Source organism: Alternaria ethzedia (genome assembly GCF_023757985.1).
Source record: "Alternaria ethzedia strain BMP 0044 chromosome Unknown scaffold_58, whole genome shotgun sequence".
Lineage (NCBI taxonomy): Eukaryota > Fungi > Ascomycota > Dothideomycetes > Pleosporales > Pleosporaceae > Alternaria > Alternaria ethzedia.
This window is the reverse complement of record NW_026056251.1, coordinates 84,996-101,661: the sequence shown is the minus strand read 5'-3', so window position 1 is coordinate 101,661 and position 16,666 is coordinate 84,996. Positions and strand designations below refer to the sequence as shown.

Here is a 16,666-nt window from a genome sequence, read left to right as displayed (position 1 = left end):
GAGAAGTCTTGAAACCTATCAGCGGCGGCATCACGGACATTCACACCGGCTGAAGTAATTTGGATATTGATGAAGACTTCATGATCGCCAGCACCGGGGTTGAGCTCCAGCATACAAATATGCGTGCTCGCCAGAGGTTTCACTCTTCACGCACTCTTCATCACACTCTCTTCTTCAGTCACGATGCTGTCTAACCTTCTCTTCACTGCTGCGCTTGCAGCTGGCGTGGCTCAGGCCCTGCCTCAAGCGACCACCTCGAGGGCTACCACTACCACTCGCGCCACCACGACAACGGCCGCTCCGGCAGCGACTGGAAATCCCTTCGCTGGAAAGGACTTCTACGCCAACCCATACTACTCCTCCGAGGTCTACACCCTGGCCATGCCATCTCTTGCCGCATCTCTGAAGCCCGCTGCTTCCGCCGTGGCCAAGGTGGGCTCGTTCGTGTGGATGGACACGATGGCCAAGGTTCCTCTTATGGACACCTACCTGGCAGACATCAAGGCCAAGAACGCCGCCGGCGCGAAGCTGATGGGAACCTTTGTCGTCTACGATCTGCCCGACCGTGACTGCGCCGCCCTGGCCTCCAACGGTGAGCTCAAGATCGACGACGGAGGTGTAGAGAAGTACAAGACGCAGTACATCGACAAGATTGCGGCCATCATCAAGAAGTACCCTGATGTCAAGATCAACCTTGCCATCGAGCCCGACTCCCTGGCCAACATGATCACCAACATGGGCGTCCAAAAGTGCTCGCGCGCTGCCCCCTACTACAAGGAACTCACCGCCTACGCCCTCAAGAGCCTCAACTTCGCCAACGTCGACATGTACCTCGACGGAGGCCATGCTGGCTGGCTCGGCTGGGACGCCAACATTGGCCCAGCCGCAAAGCTCTACGCCGAGGTTTACAAGGCGGCTGGCTCGCCCCGTGCCGTCCGTGGTATCGTCACCAACGTCAGCAACTACAACGCTTTCCGCATCGCTACCTGCCCTTCCATCACCCAAGGCAGCAAGAACTGCGACGAGGAGCGCTACATCAACGCCTTTGCTCCCCTGCTCAAGGCCGAGGGCTTCCCAGCTCACTTCATTGTCGACACTGGCCGCAGCGGCAAGCAGCCTACTGGCCAGCAGGCTTGGGGAGATTGGTGCAACGTCAAGGGCGCTGGCTTCGGTATCCGTCCTACTACCAACACCGACAACGCGCTTGTCGATGCTTTTGTCTGGGTCAAGCCCGGTGGCGAGGTATGTAACTTATTTAAGAACGACTGAGAATGTGAATGCTAACGAGAATGTAGTCTGACGGTACTTCCGACCAATCTGCCGCTCGCTACGATGGCTTCTGCGGTAAGGACTCTGCGTTCAAGCCTGCGCCTGAGGCTGGTACTTGGTTCCAGGACTACTTTGCGATGTTGCTCCAGAATGCTAGCCCCGCTCTTGCATAGATGGTTGATTAGTAGGAGACACGGTACCTTCATCAAATCTTTTGTCAGGATGGAGGTCGTCAAGAGGATGCACTGTATATAGCCGCGATCGCATCTCGCTCGTTCCAGGTTCGTGGGAACTGTATATATCAATCAACGTGTACATGACCATTGTGCGTGTATCCGATGAGTGATTCTGTGTCCGACATGGTGATGGGTGCAACGGTGATGCCGCCCACGTGGGGGCTGGACTCGGGAAGCGACATGTCTTGGCAGGGCGCAGGCGAGCAAAGGATCAGCCGTTGCGCGAGTACTACCACGCCCCGCCAAACCTTCTTTGCCCTTTGACGTCCCGACCTACATCATCCTTTGCGCGCATCGCTCCCTTTACACGTGCGACCACCCGACGCTCGTTCCCCCCACTGCGCACCCACTGCGCCCACCACCCACCCATGCGGCCCCGGTTCTATCGATAAGGCAGCGGAGAGGGCAATGCAACGCCCCAAGCTTTCACCTCTGCAGTCGCGACTGCTCGCATACCTCGTCGCTACCAGTACCTGTATCGCGCTATGGACGCCTTCGCTACCTCTTGTCCACGCCGCCGAAGTTCTTGCGACACCCGATCACGACGCCCTTGACAGCCTCGCGCTGCACGCCTTCACCGGCGGAGATATACCACACATTGGAGATGGGGGACTCGACCGCGAAGAGAGCGACGGCTACGAGCCGGAGTTCAGCTATCTCGACCGGAGTCTGATTGGACGGCAGAACGACGCGCCGGAGCCGCTGAAGAATAACGAAAAGACGGAAAAGGATATCGATCCTGAAACGACGTTACACTTTGTGTTTGAGAAGGGTCAATTGCGCCTAAGAAGTGTGCTTGATGTTCCCTTGGATGCTCTGGAAGCACGGGGAACAGACAACGCCTCTGATGAAGCTGGATTGGAAGACGCGACAGTACCTGGAAAGGATGACGATATTGGTGACGATGAGACGGGAGAGTTGGCAAAGCGACAGGCTGGCAGTAGTCGCGTCTGGCTCACGGCCAATACTTGTCGCCAGCCTATGCCAAACGGAGACGCGAAGGAGGCAAGGAAGAACCACCCGCAGCTGGTCATGTACGTTTCTACATCGCCGCGCAACAAGCAACCAGGCCCAGATGCGACGCAAGACAGTCTCACCAACATCACGGGCGTGCTTTTCGATGGCGGCTACGCCAGCTTCGAGCTCAACACCACATCGGATGTGTACATTGGTATCGGGGCGCCAAAACTGGAGGAGGACTGGTTTGGCAGCTGGCACTTTGAACTCGCCGCAAGCACAGACGGACCTTACCATAGCTACGACGACGCGACACCTTTCCTCTACATGATTGACACGGACAGCGAATCCACTCTGTTCATATCACAAAACTTGAGCAGTTCGAACGACACAGTGGAGGTCGATAGATGGAGGGCGCAGAACCCCTTCCACATGTACGCCTTTCCGGACGGCGAATGGACTCCCGTTACCGGCTTGGAACGTTCTTACTGTGCGCTTAAGGAGCAGTTCAATGTCAACGCGACAAGGAACTTCACCATCGACACGAGCATCACGACCAAGTTCAATAAGATTGGCGGTGACGACAACATGCCCAAGAGCCAATTCCATGTCAGGAACCTGCAGAGTGCGAAGACATACAACGGATTCGTCGTCATTGAGGGGAGCCAACAGCCACTCACCATTCCTGGCACGGGCACGACGAGAGGCGGAGGCAGGGTCTTTCAGGCTTTCAACTGGACGACCAAAGCTGGTGAGTGTCCCACACTACAGTTTACAGAACTATGCTAACAACATGCAAAGATGACTCCTGCCAAGTCCTCTTCGACCTCGAATTCTGCGACATGGTCGCCTACGCCGTCCCCTCCAACACCAAATTCAAGCTCAACGACTCCGCTCTCGCCGAAATCTACGAGAACCAAGCTCGCACATACTACGACAATTTCAACAAGTCCCTGGCGCAGGTTGCGTGCGACACAGTCTCCGAAGCCCAATACTCCCTCGCCGTAACCTGCGACGACTGCGCCAAAACTTACAAAAACTGGCTATGCATGGTCCTCATGCCCCGCTGCGAAGACTGGACCGCAACAGACTCGTCACTCGTACCGCGCAACATCAAAACGCCCTTCGCCAACGGCTCGCTCCCGGACATGATCCCCGGTTTCAACGACAGCGCTGCCTTTAGCCAGTCTCGAAACCCGAACATCGACAAGGAGATTGATCCGGGCCCGTACAAGGAGCTGAAGCCGTGCGAAGACATGTGCTTTGATATTGTGAGGACTTGTCCGGCGCAGATGGGCTTTGCGTGCCCGAATGGGGTGCAGAGGGATGGCATGTATGGGGTTAGAGATGAGAATCCGGATAGGTTGACGTGTAGTTTTCCGGGGGCTGTTGTTAAGTTGAATGCGAAGGGTGGTGCGGGTGTGTTGGGTGTGCATCTACCCTCCATTACGACTGTTGCTGCATTGGTTGCAGTAATGTCGTTGTTGTAGATCTGAGGACCGCGTTCTCCATCGCGCAGTTCGCTCTATCTGTAGTTATGATTCCTAACAGCGCCATTCTTGTAGCGTTAAAGCGAAAGTCAATTCTCATCCATCCTTTCCTTCCTCACACACTAAACTCCAGTCGATTCCCCGCAAAGTCCCTCGCAAAAAACCTCGTCGGATACTCTACACCCTCCGCCCCACTATTCTTCGCACCAGGTCTATCTGCTTCCAACGGCGCCGCCTCTCCACCCCGCTCATGATGTTCCCATACCTTCGCTCTCAACTCGTTCAGCGCTTCTACACTGCCAACCCGGAAACATGGATGCCGTGATGATGAGTGCGTGAAGTCCTCTGGCTTCCCGATCGCGACGTGTACTTGTTGACCCGAGCTGCCAATGTCGAACCATGCGAGCGTTTCGCGTTGCAGGTGTGGTACTGCGCGTGGTGTTAGGCCGAGGGTTGTGGCGTAGAAGTCATTGGCTAGGTGGAGCGTGTTTGGCGGGACTACGAGATTGATGTGGTGGAGGCCGGTGATCATGGTGGCTGCGGAATGGATGCACGTTGGTTTTATTTAGGAGGGGAGTTGGTGATGGGGTGGTGTAAGACTTGGCGCAAAGGGATGGGGTGAATGCTAACTGCGGGGTGAGGTTGGTGCAGGCAGGAGGTGGGGACTACTCGACTGAGCTAGCGGGCCGTTGGAGACGACATCTCGAATATCTTGGACGTCGTGGTTTCACACGCAATTTGCATGTGTGCGTCACGCTTACAGATACATGCACTTACGATCAGTCGATAGAAGCTAACACGTTGCAACGTTATCGTTCTTCTTACCTAGCCTTCGCTAACCGTTACAGCGGGCAAAGTCGTTATTACAGCGCGATAGCGTATGACAAAAAGAAGGTTTACCAGACGTCAAGACGCATACATACCAGCCTCGGATGTAAGGTAGAAGAAGCTCATCTAATTGGGTCGTTCGAAGTTCTGGTGAGTAAACCCACGATTCATGATTGATGTTGCACCAGCATCATCGTGAAACGGCCCACATGGTGGCTGCCGAGGCCCGGATCGCAACGTCGCATCGTCGACAAGGATGGGGCAGCCCTACGCCATACCGATTAATTACCTTCTGTTTGCAGCTTCGGGAAGGTCGTTGCTGGTAAATGAAGGACGCTTGGAATTCTTAGCGGATGATGCCATCGTGCACATGTCGATCGCTGGCGAGTTCCAGAACATGCAAGGCATTGTTGATAGCAGGCAGCTAGCCGAGCGGACATGGCTTGCTAAGAAACAGCGACGCAAAGGTTCCGTATGCAGACACGTTTGACAGCGGAATCTTTTGCGTGAACCACGCCGAAAGACTGTGTCCAGCTTAGATCGTACATTTGGCTTCCAGCATGTGAACGGAGTACTATCGCATGTCTAGACGCGATGCGAGATGTCGAAGGGGATATTGCGCACAACATCCAAAACCCATGACATGTACCACCTGTCGAGGTTGCTACAGCCCGCACCCTAGCATCCCGTCCGCCACTAACACAACGAGAATCCTGCTCGATGATCGAAACATCGAGACCATTACTACCTAGAGTCATGCGCCCACATCCATCCTTGCTCGCAGAAACAAATGCTTCACTCCTCCCAATCGCATGCCAGCAAAACACGAAACAAGCAGAGATCACCCGACCGATTCAGTAATCAGACATGGCATGATGATGGAAACCATGGGCACGCTTCCCTGTACACATCAGCCTCTTCCCGCGAAACGGGGCCCACGACTCCACAATAACGTCCCGAGGTCGCGTTGATAGACAACGCCATGGCATTCCTTTCATCACATTCCGCCGCAGAAGCAATGTTTCGAAACCCCACTGCGCAAACTCGCTGCGATGGTGCTCCAAGGAAGTTAGCCGTGGATGTTTTTGTATAAGATAGAGGTCTCTAACAGAAGTTTGATAGGCATCGACTTCGATCCGCACTTTCGCTTCCATCTCTACTACATTCGCTTTCCGCGCCAGTCTTGTTCTTCATTGTGCTGTGCACTTACCTTCTTTTCTCAAACGACTTGCTATATACAGACGCCGACCACTCTTCGAACAATATCGCAGGATGAAGTTCTACGCCGCTCAAGCTTTCGCTCTTGCTAGCATTGCAACTGCTTTCCCGCATCCCCAGCTTCCCTCACTTCCATCCTTCTCGCTACCGACTGGTGGATCAGGCTCTGGTCTTGGTGGCCTTGGTGGACTTGGTGGAGGCTCGGGACTGGGTGGGCTTGGTGGAGGATCAGGAATTAGCCTCCCAACTAACATCCCCTCTCTCGGAGGTGGAGGTTCGGGACTTGGTGGACTTGGTGGAGGCTCGGGGCTTGGTGGCCTCGGTGGCCTTGGAGGAGGATCAGGATTCAGCTTGCCAACCGGCATCCCCTCCCTCGGAGGTGGAGGTTTCTCACTTCCGACCAGCCTCCCAAGCCTGGGTGGAGGCAGCACCGGTGCAGGTGGCTCGGGGTTGAGCAGCTGGCTCAGCGGCCTAGGTGGAGGTTCCAGTGGAGGTCTCGGGGGCCTTTCAGGTCTTGGAGGTCTCGGAGGCCTTGGAGGCGGTGCTGGTGGTGCCACGACAACAGCTGACGCCGCTGTTCCCGCACCTTCCAAGACCGGTGCCGCTGAAGCACCCGCCGCAACGGGCGGCGGCAACACTGGTGGCGCCGGCACGATCGGCACAGACTGCAAGCCCCAATCCGGATCGTCCAACGCCTTCGGAGGAAGCGAAAACGGAATTGTGGACAAGAGCTGCTGCACCGACATGACCATCGTCTTCGCACGTGGTACGGGGGAGATGGGCAACGTCGGATCCGTGTCCGGACCACCCATGTTCAAGGCTATCCGCCAGAAGCTCGGTAACGACCGTGTTACCGTCCAGGGTGTTGACTACGCGGCCTCTGCTGCTGGTAACGCCAACCTTGGTGGTGACGGTGGTCAGAAGATGGCCGATCTGGTCAAGCAGGCCAAGTCTCAATGTCCCGACACCAAGGTCATTGTATCAGGCTACTCTCAAGGTGCCATGGTCGTTCACAATGCTTTCAGCAAGGGCATTTCTGCCGCTGATGTTAGCGGCGCTGTTATGTTCGGAGACCCATTGAAGCGCCAGGCTATCAGCGGTCTTTCGGCGGACAAGATCAAGCAGTTCTGCGGTACTGCTGATCAGATCTGCGGTGGTGGTGGTGATGGCGGTGCTACTGGAAGCCATCTCAGCTACGGCAGCAGTGCGGATGCGGCGGCTTCCTTCGCTATCCAGGCCGCTGGGCTTGCTTAGGCAGATCGAGGTTGTCTTGTAAACTCGCATTGCTGGTCCGTGTGAGCTACAAGACGAGACATACGCGATTGTTGGGACTCGTGCGATAGAAAGCTAGTATGCATTCAAATGTAGATACTTAACCACTCATTGTTACTCCATCAATTCTTTGACTTATGCTTCACTACCCTTACTCACAGTAGTACCGACCTGAGATGCGCAAGTCCGCGCTTTTTCTTCATAAGTCTAACTCAATGTGCCATGATGCCTACAGTAAACCATAGCCATAGACCCATCCGACATCGCCATTCCCGCCTCCGCATACGTCCAATACCATCGCTCCATTTCCACCTCCTCAATCCTTAACCACCTTCCCAACAATCCACCCCTCAGCATACCTCTTCCCCATCCCCGCCTCCGGAATCTCCACTTTGAACCCGTTACCAACGTCACCCTTCTCCTTCTCCTCCTCCTTACCACCACCCTCACCAACAACAACAAGATCCTTAATCTCCTTAACCGCCAACCCCAAACTAACACAACTCGCCACCATCCTCCTAACCTCATCCTCCCAACTCGGCTTGACACCTTCCGCCTTCGCCGTCCCAACACCCAATCTCTTGTATTCAGCAAACGCCGTTTTCGCCGCCTTGATCCGGTCATCGACTTCCTGCCAGAGCTGGCTATCCTTATCTTGGATATCCTTGACAAAAGCCTCGGGTGGGGGTTCGGAAGCAGATGGAACCGGTCCATAAGGCTGGCTATACGCTTTGAAGTCGTCGAATGGCGGTGCTTCAGGTGGTTGCAAGGCGAGGAAAGGTTTCATCCTGAGTTCATACCGGAGCTTCTCTGTGGAAAAGGGAGTGCGGCGGGGCATGGGTAGTTTACCTAAGTAGGCGCAGATGACGTAGAAGCGGGCGAGAGCTAAAGCTAACGATGCTGTTCCCTCCGTATCAGCGAGCAGGGAGTCTAGGAAGGGTGACGCTTCCTCCACGTCTTGGACCTCTCTGAACCGTCGCGATTTGAGAAGCTCGGTGGAGATACTGAGGTAGTGTGCTTCCACCCTCTTGAGCAACTCTTTCCGTCGTGTAGCGATGAGAGAAAGGAAGAGGTACATGCCCGCGTACTCATCCGGCAAGTAGATGTCCTGTTCGAAACCGAGTAGGATGACCTTTTCAATCATCCAGAGCTTCTTGTGGTAGACCCAGGTAGAGAGGGAGAACTCCATGACTTGGGCACTCTGACCGAGGGTGGCGGCTGCGGAGGAAATGTCCATGTCAATTGAGCTTGCGTCGGCTTGAAGCAGGTCCCAGCCTGTGATGACGTGCGTCAACATACGTCTCAGTCGACAACGGTTCTGGCCCATGGCGACCCAGAGATCGAGGTACGCTTGGCCGGCGCGGTCTACGAATTCGTCGATGAGCATTGCGAATTGGAGGCGTGGGGGTTTGGGAATGAGAGCATTACGCGGTGGTGACATTGTCCAGTTGATGGGGTCTATGACGGGTGAAGATGGAAACACGAGTGTCTTTACGTCGACGAGAGGGAGGGAGACGGAGGCGTTGAGGACGTCGGGGTGGAAGAGTAGGGTTGCGAGGTAGGAGCGGGCGTATGTCAGTGGGGGAGGTGACCGAGCGGAGAAGTGCCAGAGGAAGAATTGGTATTCGAGGGGGTCCTGGGGCAGGGCGGGGAAGCGCGTGGCTTCTGCGCAATCAGTAGCTATCTGATGTAGCTTCTCCAACGCATCCTTGAAGTCGAGTTCTACGACTGGTCGTGGGGGGACTGTAGAGGCGAGACGACGTTGCATCTTCGGACTGAAAGCACCAGGCACAGTCTTCCCAAGCTGATGCGTGTTCTTCAACGAGTCGATGCCTTGGAGGATCGGTGGCCATGAATAGGATATCTGATCGAGTGGTAGATCCAAGTCAAGGGCGCGAAGGAAGTCTTTCCGGAGTTCTAATCGTGAACTGATTGCCTTCCGAAGCGCATCGTTGATCTCAAAGTCGGGACTGCGATGTGTTAGCAGGCCGTCAACTCTCTGATTCGTGGTAGAGCATACTCTTCAATCGTCTCCATCGCCGCATCCAACTCTCTTAAAAATACATCCATCGGCACACTAACAAACAACACCCGATTATACGTATGCGTACAAAAGTCCTCCTCTTCAAAGTAATCCCTGCCTGTAATCTTCGCAATCACAAAGTCACACCCCTTGATCAACGCCAGACAATACGCTCTCAGTACTTCCAGCAACGGTCCAGGTCGTCTCTCATGCAGGATTTCCCCACGGTAGAACTGCGCCTGCTCGAGGATCTTAGTCTCGGGCCAGAGCAGCTTATCGATGTGCAAGGACGTGAAGAGGGTTTGGGATAACGGGTAGCCGGTATGCCAGGCCATTTCGTAGCAGAGTAGTTGGTCCATGATGCCTATTAGTTCCTCGGGTAGAAGGGGAGCCAGAGTGTCGTAGTCGTCTTCTAGGGTTTCTCCGGGTTGGAGGAAGCCGCTGTCCATTTTGGGGTCCATGATCTGTTGCGAGTAAGTCGAGAATCTCTATTCTATAACAAGAGCAGCGTACTTCGATGGCCCCGATGGACTCAAACAGCGTAAAGTATTCATCTTTGACGAGTTGACCGACTTCGAGAGCTGAATGTTGTCAGTCCATGTTGCCTGAACAAATCGTCGCTACCACCAGAGTACGACATGACGAGGCAGCCCCGCCATGCCCCTCCAAGTACCTGAGATCGCAACTCACCATTACAAGCCCTCGTAAACTTGTCCGTCACATCATGAATCTTTGGCTGCGTCCCCGCGACCGGATGTCTTGATTGTCTCAAGGGTAAATTAGCGGAAGTAGAGGCCGAGATGGTAGGCGCAGACTCTTGCGCATGCGAGGGGCCTGTGCATCATCAGTATCGACTGCTCTACGCAGAAGTAAAAGAAACAATTACCAGCCCCGTCAACGGCTACACCTGTGTCATGATCCGGGGTGGGGGCTGTGCTGTGGCTGCTAGACGCATCTGCCATGTTGTGGTGGAGTCGATGCCGATGCGGGAAGATTTGTGACAGCCGAGTTGGACAGGCGCGCGTCCGAGGCAAGCGGCAACATTACTGGTAGTCACGACCGTGATATCACTTCTACTTCACAAGCGCATGGGATTACTGGTGAGAGTGAATGTCGGCTCAATTGTTGGTGTGCATTGGCTTTGATTCCGCTCCAGCTTGATAGTACAGCTTATACGTCTATCCTCCCCAAGCGTCATCTCTCCTCCGTTGTCCATGCCACTCCATCGTGTCTATGCCATGTCCCTTCCTCTCAATTGCTTTACGAGGTCTTGGCGGCATCGGCCTGTGCCTGGAGCGCCGCAGCGTTGAGCTCCTTCAGCTCGCCCTGCTTGCCGTTCTGCCCATTCCGTTAGCCCAGCCCAACTTCCTCACTCCATCCCATCCCATCGTCCTGACTCACCTCCCACTTGGCGAAGCGGAGTTCGCTCTCGCCCCTTCGCTCGGCAGCGATGCGCTTGTCCTCTTTGAGTGAGCGGCGCACGACGCGCGATGCGACGGCAATGTAGCGGTTGTAGCTGTTCAACTGTCAATGGCGGGTCCAAGTCTGGGGCTGCAGCGGCGGCAGAGGTGGGCGGGCGTACGTGAGACCGGCGGCTTTCCACGCGAATGCCATTGTGATGGTAGGATGCGGGTTCGTGGGTGTGGACGGGGTTTGGGTTGCGGGTGCAGGTGTTGAAGTTGCTGAGCTCCGGCGAGATTTCGCGCATGCGGCTCGGAGCTGCAGATCACGTGCTCATATCAGGTACGGGAAGCGTTTTGGGTAAACTGTACCCTGGCAGATACCTAATATTTTACTTGATGGAAAGCGACTATAAAAGGCATTGAGTACCTCCAAGCTGTCGCTGGAGCACTCCGAAGACATACAGAAATTCGTAATCGTGTTCATTATATTTTCATAGCCAGGCGGCTACATCATGATCTACAGTATCTCGTAAGGCGGCTATACCGGTCTTGCAGACTGCACGCTTCCCTACAACTCCATGGCCTCTCCTCCCTCGGCGTTATCGTCGCCGCCTTCCCTGTTCTCAAAGGTAGCGTCCAGCCACTCCGCGACATCCTGGCCTTCATGGTGCACAAAGTCCTCGCCGATACCGCTGATGCCAACGCTGGTGTTGTCGACAGTCAGCTCCTTGTCTTGTGACAGCGACTCCTTCAGCGCCCTCAGTGCGTGCTTGATCAACTCCTCCCTGCTTGCGCCCTCGAAGTCGTCCAGATGCCTCTCAAGGTATGTCCTCGCCATTTGACTCCTAGCACCGATACCGCATGCAACCATCTCCTGTGTGACACCGCTGGGCTGGAACTCGAACAGATGCGGGCCCTTTGCGTCGACCCCGGCAATCAACAGTCCGACACCGTAAGGTCTCCGTCCGTATTGCTGGGTGTTGGTCTGGGCGCGGTCGGCGATTCGGGAAGTGATTTCAGAGAGAGGAATGGCACGGTCGTAGGTGAGGCGGGATGCCAGTGATTGTTGCTTCATGAAGTTGGAGAGCACACGGGCGTCCGAGGCGAGACCGGCGAGCGCGACACCGAAGTGCGAATCGATGGTGATGATCTTCTTCTGATAGGAAGAGAGCTCCTCGGCGTTTCGCTAGTAGTCTATTAGGGATTGTTGGTGTAGTTGAGAGAACATGAGTAATTACCTTGATTGCGGCGAGTACTGCATGGGTCTTGCTGACGATTCCGACAACGACAGAACCCTGCTTCACCGCTTCCTGTGCATATTCCACCTGGAAGATGCGGCCTTGTGGTGAGAATGTGACCGAGTCGTTGTCGTAGTTGTTGCGGAACATCTTGAAGGCGGGATCGTGGGGTGTGGGGTGGTTTGTGGAAGGCTAAAAGAAGGAAGTCGAGATGCAGTATGTTCTACGGTGGTGCTGCAATCTAGTGGCGAAGACGGTGGTCGTGTGGTGTGCGGCGTGGGACGAGTACCGAGAGAATGTGGTGTTGCAGCTGGAGGCACCCGCTGTTGACGACGATGAGCTCCAGAAGCTCCAAGCTTGGCAAGGCCCTTAGCGCGTGCGACGCAACCTCACCACCAGGCGTCTAGCAGCCAGACCCCCATCACAGCAACCTCGCATCTTCGCCGGACCGAGGATCGAACCAAGGCGACGTTGGCGCATACTTTGCAACACACAATCGTCACGTGCATCCCTCTACGAATCCACCATGGCCGGCATCAAGACCATCATAGGGTTGTCCTTCGTACGTCAGCCTGTCGCATGCACGCGCGCTCGCTATTCCACTATGCACTTGCTAATGTTGTTCGACTAGGTCCTGGCGATCGGCTTCCTCCTTGTCATCCTCTCCGCCGCGCTCTTCAAGAACTACCTCACGCTTCTCGTCGTCGCAACCTACGTAATCGCGCCCCTGCCCAACTGGCTCTGCGGCCGTGCAGCAAACCGCGATGATTTCATGGAAAGCACCGGAAATGGTGTCGTGGACTTTGGACGGTTCTTGACGGGCTTCTTTGTGGTCATGGGTATTGGTGAGTACACCTGGGTGGCAGAGGGACGATTCCGGGGGTATCTTGGCAGAGTGCTAACACGTTGACAGCCCTCCCAACACTACTATGGCATTCGGCAGAGATCGCGGGCGGCGCGGCGGCCATGTCCATCTTCGGCGGTCTTCTGATATACGCGACCATCATCAGCTTCACCCTGTTCTTCCAGGAGCAAGAAGACTTCTGACTCGCCGGCGGAACTCAGCAATGAGGAACCGCACATACACAATCTGGTCCAGCGCGACCACTGGAGGAATGTTGAGGGCGTTAAAAGCAAATGCTGACAGCCGGAAGATTCGGATCGGTGCTGCCCCATGTTTATGTTGTACCCATAGTTTGCTGAGCGTTTTTGTACAAGTATATCGAACATAATGCATAGGATGACTTTGGTTGTCCGTATTGGAACTTGATAACTCGAAATCGCTGAATGACTGGCATGAAACAACAAGCTGCCTATGACGAACAGTCCCGACCCTTCAAATACTCGTACATAATTATATCCATTCCATGCGCGCGTCCAGATACAGGACGCGCCATATCCGTCCTCAGTCCTGACCCTTAATCCGGCAGTAGCCTACAACGCCAGGTTGTAGGTGTATTCGTCTTCCATGTTCTGCGCAATCCAGAGCACAGCGGAACTACGCAACATTAGCAGCCATCCCAGCACTTCATATATTGTACTTACCTCAGCATAAGAAGCGCATTAGCAACGACGTTTCCAACGCCCAGCCAAAGAGTCGGCCAAGTATGCCCCACAACAATGAACTTCATGACCATAACCACAACACTGCCCGCAAGACCACCAGCCAACAGCGCAAAGCCCAAGAACAACACCAGCCTCGCCTTCCACGCGACGCCGTTTCCAGAGTAGGAGAAGCTGTCGGCGGACAGACGCGACTTGTCGATGCTGTTGATGACGAGCATGCCGAGGGCGCTGCAGATGCCGGGGATCCAGTCGACGAAGGTGATGTGGACGGTTGGTTCGGAGCCGTTCATGGCCGACTTGGACCAGACCGAGATGTCGATGAGAGTGTAGAACCCCATGGCGAACTACGCGGCATTGTTAGTAAGATGTGTAGGTGTGGCATGCTAGAGGCGCGCACCAAGGCTCCCGCGATGTAGACGCCGGCAGTCCGCGTGTTGGCGCTGTTCATCCACGCGGGCTTGGGGAAGCGGAAGAGGCGATTCGAGTCCTCCATCATGCCGTGCGTATGCGTATGCGACTCGGTGGAGTGTGGGATTGTGGTGTTGGGGGTGTGATGCAAGGAGCTAGCTAGCAGCTGGAGTTGCGGTTGCGCCAGTCGAGGTTGCGGTCCACCCGGTCGCGCCTGCCCTTGGCACTTACGTGCCTGGTCGGTCGGCATCTGCAGCTCGCCAACCGCCGACGAAAAGTTCCAGACTTCCAGACTTCTTTACAACCAACACCAACTTTTGCGCCAACTTCACCCACGCACCACGTCCTTCGCTAAAATGGGTCTCTCCAAGCCCTCCACCAAGGGCAAGACCTCGTCGAAAGGCAAATCCGGCCCTGCGAAATCCGGCGCCAACAAACCGAAAGCGAAGTCTGCGAAACCGACTGGTAGCGCGCCCGAGGGCATATCGAAGCGCAAGCAAAAGTCCATGTCCCTGGCTAAACCGGGTGGCCAGCAAAAGACCAAGAGTGTTGTTTCCAGGGACGGCAGGAAGAAGAAGCGCGTGTATACGGAGAAGGAACTGGATATTCCGGCGCTGAATGGCATTATACCTGCTGGTATTGCGAAACCGAAGGGTGTGAAGAAGGGTAAGAAGTTTGTTGATGATCCGGCTAGTATGGTATGTCAATCTAATCCTCCGATCGATTCCTCTCTCTTTAATCTAACTCTAACGTCTTCAAGATGGCCATCATGTCCGTCGTCAACGCCGAGAAGGAAGGCCACCTCGAGTCCAAGATCGCCAAAGCACGCCAGCTTGAAGAGATACGCGAGGCCAAACGGAAAGAAGCCGAAGCCAGGAAATCGGACAAGGACCAGGCTTTCGAGGAGAGGAAACAGGATCTCAAGAAGAAGAGGAAGAGGCATAGTGAGCCTGGTGCTGGTGGGAATAAGGATGAGGGCGATAAGATCAAGGAGAAGGATCGCAAGTTCAAGCAGAGGAAGAGGGTCAGCTTTGGTTGAAGGGATGATCTGTGGGGCGTGCGTTCAGTCATGATGGAGGGTTATACACAGAAGCACAGATATTGCGACAAGGCGGATACACATCGTGTACGATATCGAGAAGGCCAGAGTCGATAGGCAGCGCATGCAGCAAACGCGGGCGCAAAAGCACAGCAGAGAAGAGGGCGTCATATGTCACGCAACACATCAGGTCTACAGACGATCTACGATATCTAAAAGTCTATGATACCCAAACAAATTTACAATCCAATCCAATCCAATCTCCAAATCATAACTCAATATTCTAAGCCTCAGGCAATATCAACCTGCGATGATTCGGATCGAAGATAGGATACTTCTTCCCCTCCAACCCTCCCATATTCACATCTGCTCCCTCGTCCACGCCCTTAGTAGCCTCACCCTCCACTTCCGCAAACATCTTCTCCAAAAACGCCGCCGCAGCACTCGCAAACCACCTCCCCCCACCCAACTGAAAAGACCCCAAATGACCACCCCAATCCGTCGTACACAGCAACGTATTCGGGTTCTGCAACACCTCCTGATACGGTAGTCCCGCTTTATTGCTAATCGGGTCGTCCTCGGCATTAATCCCCAAAAAGGGGATTCGAATAGCCAGTACCGCGTCTACGGATTGTGAGTCCCTGTAATACGCGCCTTCAGTTGGATACCCCCACGTAGGACACTGGACATGTCGATCAAACTCATGGAGGTATTTACTCGCCAACAGCGCCGTCTCGTCGATACCGGGGTTCTTGAGTATCTGCGAGCGGTGGCGGTGGAAGAGATTCATGAGGTTCTTGCCCATGGTGCGGGAATAGATGTGGAGTCCTAGGTAGGTTGATTGGAGGGTTGTGTTGCAGACTTCTAGGTTCCACGGGTTTGAACAGGAGACTGCGGCTTTGAGGGTGCAGCGGGGTCCTTCTTCGCCGCAGTAGTTGGTCAGGATGTTGGCGCCGAGGCTGAAGCCTATGGCGTAGAGGGGGCGGTTGGGGAAGAGGGCGTGTAGCGTTTTGATGGTTTGACGTAGGTCCCAGGTTGCGCGGGAGTTGAAGAGTTGGGGGGTGGAGATCGCGGAGAGGGCGCAGCCCCGGCCGTTTACAACACATGCGGCCCAGGGCTGCGTGCGCGATGTCAGGAGGGGTTGGAGGGTTTCGCGGAGGTAGACTTCGTGGGAGCCGCCGGTTAGGCCGTGCAGGGCTATTAGCATGGGGGTGTTGTCTGAACTGCCTATTGCGTCCCATTCTTTGGGTGTGAAGTTTGTGGTTCGCTCGGGGAGTTCGGTTGTGTCCTTTTCTGAGGTCATGCGTGAAGCGGAGGCGAGTCCTTCTTCTTTTGGTACTACGAAGTCCACGGCAAAGGTGCCGGGGTAGACGGAGTGGTCCGAGTCGAAGATTTGGCGCTTGTAGTAGATTTCTGGGCCGGGGTCTTTGACGGCTGTGTACATTGTCTGGAGGTGACCGTTGAAGAGAAAGGGGTTTAGACGGCATGGTGGGATTGAGGACTCGGCGATCTCTTTGAGGGTTGTTTTTGAGCCAGTCTTGGTCTGGAGGGGTGTTGGTGAGGCATGGGAGGTGTAGGTCGTTTTGCTGTGGCCTAGGAGCCAAGACATGATGGGCTTGGTTGGAGTGCTATCCAATGCGAAATTGGATGGTGTCGTGTTTCTGTATGAGGGGTACCGCGACTCTGTATATGATCTCGAGCTTCAATCCGATTGGCAAC

At 55.0% G+C, this 16,666-nt stretch overlaps 11 protein-coding genes across 11 annotated transcripts; 5 read left to right on the top strand and 6 right to left on the bottom strand.

The window, feature by feature from the left end:
* Nucleotides 1–183: 183 nt before the first annotated feature.
* Nucleotides 184–1,442, top strand: J4E87_010876 (uncharacterized protein; the record flags this gene model as incomplete). Its single annotated transcript, XM_049382446.1, has 2 exons — nucleotides 184–1,242; nucleotides 1,296–1,442. The coding sequence occupies 2 exons, from the start codon at nucleotides 184–186 to the stop codon at nucleotides 1,440–1,442; spliced, it is 1,206 nt and encodes a 401-aa protein (XP_049227845.1).
* Nucleotides 1,443–1,913: 471 nt separating this feature from the next.
* On the top strand, nucleotides 1,914–3,952 carry J4E87_010875 (uncharacterized protein; the record flags this gene model as incomplete). The annotated part of the gene is made up of 2 exons (XM_049382445.1): nucleotides 1,914–3,213; nucleotides 3,264–3,952. The coding sequence occupies 2 exons, from the start codon at nucleotides 1,914–1,916 to the stop codon at nucleotides 3,950–3,952; spliced, it is 1,989 nt and encodes a 662-aa protein (XP_049227844.1).
* A 115-nt stretch (nucleotides 3,953–4,067) lies between these two features.
* Nucleotides 4,068–4,484, bottom strand: J4E87_010874 (uncharacterized protein; the record flags this gene model as incomplete). The annotated part of the gene is made up of 1 exon (XM_049382444.1): nucleotides 4,068–4,484. The coding sequence occupies one exon, from the start codon at nucleotides 4,482–4,484 to the stop codon at nucleotides 4,068–4,070; it is 417 nt and encodes a 138-aa protein (XP_049227843.1).
* A 1,375-nt stretch (nucleotides 4,485–5,859) lies between these two features.
* On the top strand, nucleotides 5,860–7,252 carry J4E87_010873 (uncharacterized protein; the record flags this gene model as incomplete). The annotated part of the gene is made up of 2 exons (XM_049382443.1): nucleotides 5,860–5,867; nucleotides 6,052–7,252. The coding sequence occupies 2 exons, from the start codon at nucleotides 5,860–5,862 to the stop codon at nucleotides 7,250–7,252; spliced, it is 1,209 nt and encodes a 402-aa protein (XP_049227842.1).
* A 334-nt stretch (nucleotides 7,253–7,586) lies between these two features.
* Nucleotides 7,587–10,255, bottom strand: J4E87_010872 (uncharacterized protein; the record flags this gene model as incomplete). The annotated part of the gene is made up of 5 exons (XM_049382442.1): nucleotides 7,587–9,240; nucleotides 9,291–9,757; nucleotides 9,807–9,874; nucleotides 9,984–10,127; nucleotides 10,180–10,255. 5 exons carry the CDS (start codon nucleotides 10,253–10,255, stop codon nucleotides 7,587–7,589), a joined length of 2,409 nt encoding a protein of 802 aa, XP_049227841.1.
* Nucleotides 10,256–10,553: 298 nt separating this feature from the next.
* Nucleotides 10,554–10,907, bottom strand: J4E87_010871 (uncharacterized protein; the record flags this gene model as incomplete). Its single annotated transcript, XM_049382441.1, has 3 exons — nucleotides 10,554–10,631; nucleotides 10,695–10,809; nucleotides 10,876–10,907. The coding sequence occupies 3 exons, from the start codon at nucleotides 10,905–10,907 to the stop codon at nucleotides 10,554–10,556; spliced, it is 225 nt and encodes a 74-aa protein (XP_049227840.1).
* Nucleotides 10,908–11,264: 357 nt separating this feature from the next.
* J4E87_010870 (uncharacterized protein) lies at nucleotides 11,265–12,084 on the bottom strand (the record flags this gene model as incomplete). Its single annotated transcript, XM_049382440.1, has 2 exons — nucleotides 11,265–11,882; nucleotides 11,935–12,084. 2 exons carry the CDS (start codon nucleotides 12,082–12,084, stop codon nucleotides 11,265–11,267), a joined length of 768 nt encoding a protein of 255 aa, XP_049227839.1.
* Nucleotides 12,085–12,460: 376 nt separating this feature from the next.
* Nucleotides 12,461–12,981, top strand: J4E87_010869 (uncharacterized protein; the record flags this gene model as incomplete). The annotated part of the gene is made up of 3 exons (XM_049382439.1): nucleotides 12,461–12,496; nucleotides 12,566–12,779; nucleotides 12,848–12,981. The coding sequence occupies 3 exons, from the start codon at nucleotides 12,461–12,463 to the stop codon at nucleotides 12,979–12,981; spliced, it is 384 nt and encodes a 127-aa protein (XP_049227838.1).
* A 387-nt stretch (nucleotides 12,982–13,368) lies between these two features.
* On the bottom strand, nucleotides 13,369–13,993 carry J4E87_010868 (uncharacterized protein; the record flags this gene model as incomplete). The annotated part of the gene is made up of 3 exons (XM_049382438.1): nucleotides 13,369–13,432; nucleotides 13,480–13,844; nucleotides 13,898–13,993. 3 exons carry the CDS (start codon nucleotides 13,991–13,993, stop codon nucleotides 13,369–13,371), a joined length of 525 nt encoding a protein of 174 aa, XP_049227837.1.
* A 271-nt stretch (nucleotides 13,994–14,264) lies between these two features.
* LOC1 (60S ribosomal subunit assembly/export protein) lies at nucleotides 14,265–14,947 on the top strand (the record flags this gene model as incomplete). The annotated part of the gene is made up of 2 exons (XM_049382437.1): nucleotides 14,265–14,606; nucleotides 14,669–14,947. The coding sequence occupies 2 exons, from the start codon at nucleotides 14,265–14,267 to the stop codon at nucleotides 14,945–14,947; spliced, it is 621 nt and encodes a 206-aa protein (XP_049227836.1).
* A 283-nt stretch (nucleotides 14,948–15,230) lies between these two features.
* Nucleotides 15,231–16,556, bottom strand: J4E87_010866 (uncharacterized protein; the record flags this gene model as incomplete). The annotated part of the gene is made up of 1 exon (XM_049382436.1): nucleotides 15,231–16,556. The coding sequence occupies one exon, from the start codon at nucleotides 16,554–16,556 to the stop codon at nucleotides 15,231–15,233; it is 1,326 nt and encodes a 441-aa protein (XP_049227835.1).
* Between the last annotated feature and the right edge of the window lie 110 nt (nucleotides 16,557–16,666).